A 12,666-nucleotide genomic window follows, 5' to 3' on the forward strand; every position below is an offset into this window, starting at 1 on the left:
ATAATTTTTGGTTCAATTGAAACTTAATTTACCTTTGTATCCTTCATTAAGTTTACTGCCTTTAATTTTCTAAACCCCATTCCCTTCTATTCCATAAATTGCGCTCGATTTCCCTCAAACCCATTTCATCTCTACCATATTTATTTCATATATTCTAGGATTCGGTTTGTAAACACCATTCTATTATTCATTTATAAATAAAATCTAAAAAGATTTGCTCTAGTTTTGTTATCCGTGCATTATATGGCATTTGCCCATTGTATGAATATTAAGGATTACTTAGTGCTTTCTATAGTACCCTAAACATTAATCCATTATAAAAAAAAAATCGATTTATTTATAATTTTGGATTTTGCACCAATTATTTATAAATCGATTCCTCAACTTGTAAATCCACCAATTATTTATAAATCCATTAAATAATTTATTTATTTACAAATTCAAGTTTGAAACATTAATCCATTATAATTTTGTTTGAAACATTAATCCATTATAAATCCATTATAATTTTGGATTTTGCAAATTCAAAGCACATAAAATCAGTATAACTCAACTTGTACTCCATGGTCCAAGATTCCTGAACTCCATATTCTTTCATCAACCAGATGACGATTTTGTAGCCTTGTGAGTAGCAAATACACAGGCGGTCCTTAAAAACCGTCAACTCTTCAACTCGAGGAAGAGCGGCAGGAGGAGAGAAGAAGCTAAAACATTCAGTTTCAAAATCAAAAGCACAAATCTGAAAGGAAGGTTGAACCGAATCATCTCCAACCCAATGGAGGTTGCCATTACATTCCGCTTGCCCATATGAGCAGAATTTCAAATAAGAGGCTTCGACACGCCTCCACTTCCCTGTCCCGGGGGTGTATACTTGAAAATATTCGTATTCATAAGCCCGAACGATACAAATCACTTTATACTGGCCACTTATTTTGCTCATACAAAAATCAAAAGTAAGCAGATACTCGAGTGAGGCGTAATTTATTGGACAGGCGAGTTTTATATATTCACAAGTGAGAGGATTGCATATGTAAACATGATTATCAGTATAATCTTGTGGGTGAAGAAGAAGCGGTCCATTAGCAGCTGTGCATTCCATTAGTGTGCTTCCGAGAGGAGTTTTGAAATCTGTGAGCGGAACGCAATGAAGATCGTGGCTCTCCAAATCGGCTTCGCCTTTGTCTTGGATTTAAAAAATCGTGCAACAAGATGGGTTCCTCTTTAAGGTAACTAGGGCGGGCGGGAATTTTATTTCGAAGTAGTCGGAATCAAGCAGATTGAGCCATGATTTTCATGTTAGAAATTTGGGCTTCCACATGACTAATTTAGTGTGTATGGCTATCTTTCAGTTGCCCAATTAAAGTGATCTATTAAAGATTAAAGTTTGGGCTAAAGTGTATTTAATTGTTATGGAAATAAGTGCAGATACCATAAAGTGATTTTCTATTTGATGAGGGACCGAATAGAAAATAAAGGGGTTTATATTTAATATAAATATAAGCTAGGGTTATGGTCCCCAGACGTCAAAAGAACATTCGATATCTCTGTATTCTCTCGGCAGACTATTGCGAAGAATGTCTCTGATCGTTTGGAAGATCCATAGCCGCTGCAAAGCAATTCCGCCTTTCAATTCGTTATGAATCAAGGTACGCTTCCGCTCTACAGTTTATGTTCCTTCTCCGTCGTTCTCGGTTAATCATCATAGAGAGCTTTACGTAATTTTTCAAACAATTATTCCAACAAGTGGTATCAGAGCTTTATGAATTTGTTTGGCTATTTTGATGTTGTTTTTTTTGTTGTTATGTTCGTTGGTTACGTTCTTGGAAACATCAAAATTTGGATTTTGTCGATTTTAGTGAAAATTGGATTTGGAAAAATTATATGGAATCCCATTAGGAGTCAGCAATTTGCGATTTGCTGGGGAGCTATAGGGTTGGCCGTCAGGATTCAGCGACTTGCTGAGTTCGCGAGGTGCGCGAACCCAGTGACTCGTTGGCTAGCCACTGTATTCCGGAAAATTATCAACGACTTGCTTGCAAGCGTTTGTATTCAGTTTTAAAATTTTAAATTCAATAATTTTGGTGCATCTCATGTTCCTTTTATTGATGTGTGTATTTTAATGCGGATATTAGTCGGCCCAAAGGAAGATTAATATTTGGCACGAAATACACACATATCTTTGGTGATAAATACGTGACAATTATTCAGTTTTCGTGTAAGTAGTGTGATGCCCAAAGGTGGACACTATTTGACATGATTTTATTGTCAGTGTTTGATCACTATAAGGAGGTTGCCACTTGCAAGTTCACATTACTGTCAAAAGACTTGATGTGGATGTTGTGCTCGGAACCTCGTAATGTTTTACTAATGTTCAAAGTAGATTAGTCGAAGCAAGACGTTGCAAAAGTAACCTCTCTTGTCTAGACTTCTTTATTGCGAATATTAGGACGGTGATGTGTGTGTATTTTTAATGCGGATATTAGTCGGCCCAAAGGAAGATTATTATTTGGCACGAGATACATACATATCTGTGGTGATAAATGGGTGACAATTATCCAGTTTTTGTGTAAGTAATTGTGATGCCCAAAGGTGGACATTACTTGACATGATCTTATTGTCAGTGTTTGATCACTACATAGAGGTTACCACTTACAAGTTCATATTACTGTCCAAAGACTTGGTATGAATGTTGTGTCGGTACCTCGAGATGTTACCATTTTATTTGAATTTTATGATGTGAGCATGACAATTTATTTGGTTTTGTTCTCTGTTCAATTATGATGTCTGCTTCTGCAGTTTCTTCCAACATGAACAATATGCCAGTGTTGAATGGGTCAAATTTTAAGGATTGCAAAGATTATATTTTGATTGCTCTGGGTTGCATGGATCTGGATTACGCGCTAAGGATTGAGCAACCTACTTCTCCTACGGACGGTAGTACTTCTTATCTAAGGAGAAACTACGAGAAGTAGGAATACTCGAATTGTGTAAGTCTACTGATCATTAGGTTTAGCATCCCAGAAGCTTTTCGAGGTACTGCATCTAAGTATATCACTAAGGCCAGTGAATACCTTGCCAAAATTAAGGAACGTTTTATGAAAAACGATAAGGTTGAGACAAGCGTGCTTGATCTCAATAAAGTATATAAGGGCAAGGGCTACATAAGGGAGCACATTATGAAAATGTCTCACGTTGCTTCAATTAAGCTTGAATTCTAAAGACTTGTATGTGCATTTGGTGTTGCACATCTGGTCAGTATCTCAAGAAATAAAGTAAAGGGCATTAAGAGAGTGTATTGAGAATGCTACTATGGATAAGGGTTGATCACAAAAGAAACAACATAAAGATAATGATAGTTGTTTCTTTTGTGGTAAACATGGATATAAAAAGAAGAATTGTAAATATCACGCATGGCGTGCAAAGGAAGTTACAATTCTTGTTTTGGTTTGTTCTAAAGTTAATTTGGATTTAGTCTCTAATGATATTTAGTGGGTAGGTTCTGGTGCTACTACTCACATAAGGTTATCAGTGCAAGGCTGTCTGAGCTACCGAAAGTCAATTGATGGTGAAAGATACATCTATGTGGGACATGACAAATCGGTGGAAGTAGAGACTATTGTGCATTGTAGATTGTTATTAAAGACTGGAATTATTCTGTCTTTGAAGGATACTTTATTGTACTGTCTTTTAGACAAAATTTGGTTTCTATTTCTGCTTTGGACAAATTTGGTTTCTCTTGTTCATTCAGAAATAGTAAAGTTCTTCCTTCAAATAATTCTAGTATTGTGGGCACTGTTTCCTTAAGTGCATATAACAATCTTTGTATGCTCAATTATGTTACTTCATATTCAGAAGCTTTACATGTTGAATCAAAAGGGACTAAGCAAATTAAATAATTAGAATTTGGTTAATTTATGACACAAGTGTTTTGGTTATATCTCAAAATAAAAGATTGTGAGACTTGTGTCATATGTTGTATTGAATACACTTATCTTTTCAGAACTTGATTTGTGTGTTTAATGTATCGAAGGAAAGCAGACCAAACTTAAGAAATTAGGTGCCAATAGAGCTATACATTTTAGAATTGATATATACGGACATTTGTGGTTCATTCACTTCGGTTTCTTGGAATGATCAACAATATTTTATATCATTCACAAATGAATATTCTTGTTTTGGGCACCTACATTTAATCTATTAAAAGTTTGAGGCTTTAGACAAGTTCAAAATATTCAGGGTTGATGTTGAGCTTCAACTCAACAAAGGCATTAAGAAAGTCAAATCTGACCGTGGTGGCAAATACTACGACAGAAATGACTGCTCAGGTGAACAATGTCAAAGACATTTTGCCTTCTATTTGGAAGAGTGTGGGATCGTCGTTTTGTACACCATGCCGGGATCGCCTAGCATGAGTGGTGTAGCTAAAAGACGAAATAAAACTCTTAAAGATATGTGAAGGAGTATGATTTATCATTCTTCCTTGTCGCATTCGCTTTAGGGAGAGGCATTAAAGACTGTAGCATATATTCTCACTTTGGTCTTCCAGAAAAATTTAGGGGGTTTTAAATTTTATGATCCCACAAAAGGAACTAATTTTTGGGACGAGAAATATAGTATTCCTTGAGGATGTTGAGTTTGGGGGGAAGAATGTGTTAAGAAACATTACTTTTGAGGAGGAGTCTGTATAGACACCTACTACTGCTTCTGACAATGATCAGGTATCAATTACTATCATTGAAGAAGAAGCATATTAAGAACCTCAAGATGATATTGTTGTAAACATTCAATCTCATGCGGATGATATCATTTAAAGTCAATCTCAACAACCTCAATTAAGACTCTCGTCAATGGTACCACAAATTTTATGAAGTAGTTCTTTCATTTGGATTTAGAAAGAATGCTATTGATGGTTGTGTGTATCACAAGTTCAGTGGGAGCAAATGCATCTTCTTTTGTATTTGGAATCAAAAGAAATAACTTTCGATAAGGATATGTTGCACTAACACCAAGAATTTTCTCTCGAAGAAATTTGATATGAAAGATCTTGGGGAAGCCTCTTTTGTATTTGGAATCGAACGAAATAATTTTCGATTGTCACAGAAGGGATATAGTGAAAAGGTGCCTAAAGTATTTGAGATGCATAATTGCAAGTAAAGAAATACCCCCATGACTAAAGGAGATTTAGAAAATGCAGAAGGTTCCATATGCTTCGGTGATTGGGAGCCTAATGTGTGTTTAAGTGTGTATTAGACCCAATTTGGTTTAATTGTTTATATGTTGGGCAAATATCTGAATAACCCAATATGGATCATTAGGAAGCAGCAAAACGGGTTATGAGATATTTACAGAGAACTAAGTATTACATGCTCGCATACAGAAAATCAGATCATTTGGAGAGATCTTTAGGCATTTTGATTATGATTTTGTTAGATGCCAATACAGTAAAGGATCCATTTTAGGTTACGTGTGTCTATTGGCTGTAGAGCCATTTCGTGGAGAAGTGCTGAGCAAACACTTGTAGCTACTTCTGCCATGATAACAGAATTCGTAACTTGTTTTGGGGCATCTAGTTATTGAATATGACTGTGAAATTTTGTCACTAGGCTGCATACTGAAAGGTATTGAAAGACCGTTTAAGTTATGTTGTGACAATAACTCTGCAGTGTTATATTCTAAACAACAAGAGCTATGCTATGTCATAGGTTTCTTGGTTGCAAGTAAAAGTTCAGAATGGACAAATACCTATAGAGCATAAGGGAATGGATTTGATGATTACAAATCCAATTATTAAGGGACTATTACCCAAGGTCTTTCATGGGCATGTAGCCCAAATGGGTGTTATGTTGTTTAAGGATACTTCCGTTTAGTGGGAGTAGTTTTGGTTATTGCTCTACATTATGTTTTGAACATGTAGTTATAAAACTCATGTTATTCTCTGCAGAAATAAAGTATTATGTTTTGTCCATTATTTTTGGTTTGATCTCAATTTGGGAGGACCAGTTGGAAATAGGCATGTATGATCACCTTGCATGAAATTTTCATGTTACACTCCATAATTGATCTGTTGTTGATTATATTTGCATATGTGATTACTGATGGGTTTAATCATAAAAAAATATGGTGACTGCCCCTTTAGTTCTATGTCGATATGGTTGATCATAAGATTGTTCGGAAATACACTATGTGATAGCACTTTTGAGCGCTCATTCGGTTTGTACACATTTATTTGGTGTCATGTGTTGCCCAAGTGGGAGATTGTTAGAAATTTGGGCTTCCATATGACTAATTTAATGTGTATGGCTATCTTTCAGTTGCCCAATTAAAGTGATCTATTAAAGATTAAAGTTTGGGCTAAAGTGTATTTAATTGTTATGGAAATAAGTGTAGATACCATAAAGTGATTTTCTATTTAATGAGGGACCGAATAGAAAATAAAGGGGTTTATATTTAATATAAATATAAGCTAGGGTTATGGTCCCCAGACGTCAGAAGAACATTCGATATCTCTGTATTCTCTCGGCAGACTATTGCGAAGAATGTCTCTGATCGTTTGGAAGATCCATAGCCGCTGCAAAGCAATTCCGCCTTTCAATTCGTTATGAATCAAGGTACGCTTCCGCTCTACAGTTTATGCTCCTTCTCCGTCGTTCTCGGTTAATCATCATAGAGAGCTTTAGGTAATTGTTCAAACAATTATTCCAACATTTCAAACGCATTTGCTGATTGCAACGGGTCGGAATGAGAGGCATGAGAAGATGTTGGTGGTGATATCTGGCGGCAGAATTTGGAAGAAATTACGCTCCATTAGTGGAGAGAAGCGGCAGAGCAGCGTTTATTTATGTGAATAATAATTAGGTTTTATTTTAACCTTTGTCCTTTGTAAAATTGGGTCTATTTTGATACCATGAATAAATAAGCTATTCACCATTTAATAAAAAACCAAATTTAGTATCAAAAGGTCAAATCGACGTATAAAACGATGACTCACGTTTCATTAACTTTTACAATCATTTTCAATTATAAAATTAAATAATTTTTTAAAATTCATGTCAGTTAAAATTAAGACTTCTAATAGCGATTAAAGGGAGTAATATTTTTAAAAAAATGAATTTATATGAATACTTAGATTTAAATTTACAGGCTCCTAAAATTATCAAGCAAATTACATTATTATTTTTTTTATTTTGGTTTTTATATTAAATGCTAAGGTATGAATATGGATATTTTTTTCTTTGATTTTAGAATATATCCAATGAATTAAAATGAAATGGTGTGATCTTGATTAAAAATAAGAATTGAAATTCATGGTACCATTGGCACTAGTGGTACGGAGCAATGCCTAATTGCCATTAATTATTGTGGAAATAAAATTGTACTAGTATCGATTTTTAACCTTTTTTGTGTAGGAATAATTATGTTTGATCTATTTTTATTAATTTAATTAATTAATACGGAGTAGCATTAAGTATACAGTAATTCTCTCTTATATTTTGCATCTTATAAGAGCATCTCCAATGGTCAGCTAGCCACCGGCTAGCCGATTCGTCGCGCTGGCCGATCGGCTAGCCGAACCATTGGAGTCGGCGAGCGGACCGGCGTGGGCTGGCCGATCGCTCGGCCAGCGATCGGCCAGCGCCGATTTTTGTTTTTGTTTTTTTTTTTTTTTTAAAAAAACCTATATAAACGCGATTTTCGTTTCATTTTCATTTGCACCACTTGTTTTAACGAGTTTTCTCTCTCTCTAACTTTCCGTACAAGAGCATCATCGAGCGATGGATCACAACAACGAGTCCATTCCAGCGACGAGTTGATCTCAGACTCCCACGGTACTGTGGGATGCGGATGGGGGCAGATGGGCTCGGGGTTTAACATCCCTTGGAATCAGATGATGGGGATGATGGCCGGTGCGTCGGGGAGAGGGGTGCAGGGGGGAACCAGGGGGGTATGCCGCGGGGGATGCCGGGCGGGGGGCGGGGAGCGGCGGGCAGTCATCGCCCTGGTGGGGGGGTATGCCCCAGATGCAGCAACAGATGCTGCTGCAACTGATGATGGGGATGATGTGGCAGGGCGGGATGCACGGGGGATGCAGCACAGTATGCATCCCGGATGCAGGGGGGATGCAGGGGTCACCGGGAGGGGACATGGTATATCGTCCCTCGTTTGATTTTTTGACGGCTTCGTCTCACACGTCGACCCCAGTGGAGACGCTGGCGATGACCTTCTGTCATTGCATGATATGGGGATCGATCTCGGGGATCCGGATACTCCCGTTCCAGCGAGGCGGGCCGCGCCGAAGAAGAAGACGAGGGGAAGGCCAAGGCGGTCGGCGAGTGGATGATGTGGCAGGGCGGGATGCAGGGAGGGATGCAGCACGGTATGCATCCGGGGATGCAGGAGGGGATGCAGGGGTCACCGGGAGGGACACGGTATATCGTCCCTCGCTTGATTTTTTGACGGCTTCGTCTCACACGTCGACCCCGGTGGAGACGCAGTTCACCGGCGATGACCTTCTGTCATTGCATGATATGGGGATCGATCTCGGGGATCCGGATACTCCCGTTCCAGCGAGGCGGGCCGCGCCGAAGAAGAAGACGAGGGGAAGGCCAAGGCGGTCGCGAGTCATCGCAGCCCGTTGTTGACGACACCCCTGGCCGGAGGAAGTGGACAGAGGATGAGTACGCCGGGGTGGCCAGGGGGTGGTTGGAGGTGTGCGACGATCCGCTGGTTGCGAACAACCAGCGGGTCGTCAACATGTGGGCGAAGATCAGAGCTGCCTATAGGAAGCACTGCCCGCACGGGAAGGACTTTAGCGGGGAGGAGGTCCGGAAGGGGTGGGAGCGCACCGGGGCCGCGGTGGGCTGTTTTGCGAATTTGTACGCCAACGCCCTCCGTCGGCTCGATAGTGGGCGGGAATGAGGACAACGCCCGGAGGATAGCCAAGAGTCAGTTCCCCTTGGCAGGGAAGTATAAGGAGTTCACCTTCTGGGAGTGCTTCTTGTTGCTTGAAGGACTCCGAGAAGTTCCGGGCGGAGGTGCGACAGCTGGGTGGCCGAAGAAGCGAGCCGAACTATAGCGGCGACTACAGCGGCAGCAGCGGCGGATCCCACGACCTCCCCCCGGATGCTGAGGAGTTTCCATCCCCTCCTTCATTTCCTGGTCGCCCCCGCCCGGTTGGACATAAGCGGGCGCAACGGGCTGCGAGGGGCGGATCCCCCCTATCGCCCGCGAGGTCCAGTCCTCCGCCCTCCCACCCGCCCCACTCGAGTACACTCTCCATTCGCGTAACCATACGCGGGATCAGATGTACAAGGTCTTCCAAGATTGGAAGGCCGCCACTGACCCCACGGAGAAGATGTTTCTTCACTCGATGCTCGAGAGCATGCGGGTTGATTTGGAAATCGCGAGGGCACGGCTAGCGGGTTCCGACGTGGGCTCGAGATACCACGGGTGGTGGCGGCAGCGGCGCGCGGCGACGGCAAGGACGACGGCGACGGCGACGGCAGGACGACGGCGACGGCGACGGCAAGGACGACGGCGACGGCGATGAGGAGTAGAGAGTGGCGGGGCTCGTGTGTTGAAGCCTTTTTTAAAAAAAAAAAATCATGTACTTTTTTTTTTTAAAATCTTTGTACTTTTTTTTAATGGAATGGATTAATTTTCCCGTATATGTCTCGTAAATTTAATTCCGTATTTTAATCGTAATTTTAATTCCGTAAATGTAGTATATTTTGAATTATTTTTATTGCGGCTGGCCTATGGCTGGCCTAAATCTGATGTGGCAGGTGGATTTTTTAGTGTTGCTGACGTGGCAGGGGAGAGAATGGCTAGCCTATTGTTGGCCTATTGCTGGCCTATGCACCATTGGAGATGCTCTAAAATCACTCTTTTATAAAACTGCTCCGTCGCCAGTCGCCACCGTAGTCCAGCGGGCCTTCGCTTTCCTCCCTCGCCGTCCTTCCGCCGCCAAATAAGTTTCTATAATTTCCATATTTCGGTTTATTATGTCCGAATATCATATCAATTTCTGTTTTTCTTTAAAATCCAGATCCACCATTTGTGTAGCGCCACTATTCATTCACCGTCATTTTCAGTAACAAAGAGGTATTCAAGCTCCCGCATCTTAGCAAAGCAGTGTTTGTGTGTTTGATTTCTGTTACCTTTCCCCAACTGAGAGAAGTAAGCTTTGTTAGCTTTGTCATTTTCAGATTATGTATTCACCAATTAGGGCTGCTCATTACCCCCAATTTTAATATGGTATTCACCACTCTTAGCAGATAGAATCAATTTGAAGTTAGAAATTGATATGATATCGAACATGATGTTGGATTTCTTTGATTAACATTGTAATACGACTGTCTGTTCTTTAAGGTAGAGAAATGACGAGAGGATTCTTCGTGAATTTACCGACAGAAAACACGATTGATATCCTCTCACGGCTCTCCGCCAGAGATGTTATTAGTTGCAAGTGTGTTTGCAAGTCAGGGCTCGAGTTACTCAACTCTCGCGAGTTTGTCAAGTCTCATCTTTCTAAATCAGTCCCGGGGTTGGCTGTGGTTCGGTCTACGAAAATTTTCAATTTGAAGACAGCCTTGACCTTGAGCACCATAATCTCCGCCACAGTTTGGTCACCAAGTTTGTTTTCCCTCATGCTGAAGCGCTTGAGGGTTCAGCTAATGGGTATTTCTTAACGGTAATCTTCACTGGTTGGTGGTAGATACAAAAGCCCCATCAAAAATTTCTTGCTTTGATCTTGAAACAGAACGTTTCAGCACCTTCTCCCATCCTCCTCTGACAAAAGGAGGGTATGTCGGGAGCTTGTCGGTTTTGGAGGGTCGTCTATGCTTATGTGATAATTCATCCGAAGGAAAAATCGTCATCTGGGTGATGAGGGAATATGGGGTGGCGAAGTCTTGGACAAAGGAATATGTCATCAACAAAGATGCCAAGCTTTGTGGAGATTACGTGCTTGTTTCCCCTATTAAGGTTTTCAAAAATGGTGGCATCTTGATGAAATGTGATGAGTCCCTGCTGTTCTACTACAATGGCAAGATGAAATCTTGACAGAAGATTGAGATGTTTGATGCTCGTGGTGGAAATCATACTCTTGTAGGTGCGATTCTCCACACCTCAAGCTTTCTATCCCTCAGAAATTTTGGAATGGAAGACTTATATTCGTTCTGACCGGGAAGCTTCTTCTTGTTGGACTGACTTCCACAGCACTATGAGCTTTACACTTAATGTAGGTAGTATCTTTTCTTTATGTTTATGCTCTAATATGCTCAACTTCGTGCTGCTGCTAGATGCTTATTTTGTTACAATGTAGCAGATCAACTCTCTGAAACGAGTATATCCTAATTTAACCATGTAGCCTTGTTTACTATTATTGTCTTATGAGATATACTAGCTTTTTTTTCATGAAACGACGTCGTTGCAATAAGATGGAAGTTAATATTTTATCTTCCATCTGATTCGAAACGACATCATTTCATCCACTTTGGATGGCAATTGTACTTTTTTGGTGCAGAAAATTGGTCGAGGAATAAAATTAACTGATACCTATTTATCAAACCTAAAATTTATGCAGGTCAAAAGAAGTAAAATAGATTTACTGATATTATGATAAAGTGGAACATAACAAAGATATAATGCTTGTGGGACATAAGCTAAAAGACTAAAAGTAGTTTGTTAAATATAATGTGTACACAAAGATGCTTTAGGAAAGTAGATTGCTTTTTCTTTTGTTTCCACTAACCAAATTTCAAAATTAAATGATCCTCTTCGTTTTCATCTTCATCTTCATCTTCATCTTCATCTTCATCTGAGCTTTCGAAAGATTCAAGAAACTAATGGAGACCTCTTTCTCTTCCTTCTCTCTTGCTCTCGTGCTCTTGACATTAACCAGCGTTACGCTGATCACTGTCAAACAAAATCAATGGAATTAAAGGAGGAATCAACGATAGAAGGAGAAGATTTGGGGAATAATTGATTGACTAGGAATATGTGAAAATATTGTATCCTAGAATAGGTTGATATGTTTTCCATAATTAGGGACACCCTCTTCCCTATATAATGAGGGGTGTAAAACGTTGAAAACATAACACAGAAAATACAAATCTTCAATCTTCTTCTACTCCCAAACTCTCTCAATATGTATAGCCATCTCGCCTCTCTCGATTACCATCTTTAAGATGGTATCAGAGCAGGTTTATTCGGGCTTGAGACTCAGAAAAATATCATCACAGTCTCGAGTACCTTCCTCGACCTTTTGAAACATGAAAAAAAAAAACCAAGCAACAAGATGTCAGATTCTGAATCTGAAACCCCTCACAACAACCGATCAATAACTCTCTCAGCCAAGCAATTCGCTGAATTTATGAGACTAAATGTGTCTCAGAAAACCTCCAACCATCAACCTTCGTCCCTGGAATCGATAGGCGAGGTGCGCCTGACGGACAAACTCAATGGGGATAATTACCACCTATGGGTAAAACTGATGAGACGAGCCATCGGTGGAAAAGGTCTGGCGTCTCACATATCCGGAGTTACAGACCCCCCTCCACCGACTGACCCACACTTCGATCGATGGCAGCAACGAGATGATTGTTGCTTCAACTGGATTATAAGCAACATCGACGCCAGCCTCGTGAACGAGGTATCCCAATACGC

The 12,666-nt window shown here is 40.2% G+C and overlaps 1 protein-coding gene across 1 annotated transcript in view; it reads left to right on the forward strand.

The window, feature by feature from the left end:
* The first annotated feature begins 12,298 nt into the window (after positions 1 to 12,298).
* Positions 12,299 to 12,666, forward strand: part of LOC125206669 (LRR receptor-like serine/threonine-protein kinase ERECTA) — a 2,284-nt gene continuing 1,916 nt past the window's right edge. Inside the window, exon 1 of the mRNA XM_048105908.1 lies at positions 12,299 to 12,652. Coding sequence (XP_047961865.1) covers positions 12,299 to 12,652 — 354 coding nt within the window. The remainder of the gene's footprint in view (positions 12,653 to 12,666) is intronic.

This window comes from Salvia hispanica, chromosome 2, assembly GCF_023119035.1.
Source record: "Salvia hispanica cultivar TCC Black 2014 chromosome 2, UniMelb_Shisp_WGS_1.0, whole genome shotgun sequence".
Taxonomy (NCBI): Eukaryota; Viridiplantae; Streptophyta; class Magnoliopsida; order Lamiales; family Lamiaceae; genus Salvia; species Salvia hispanica.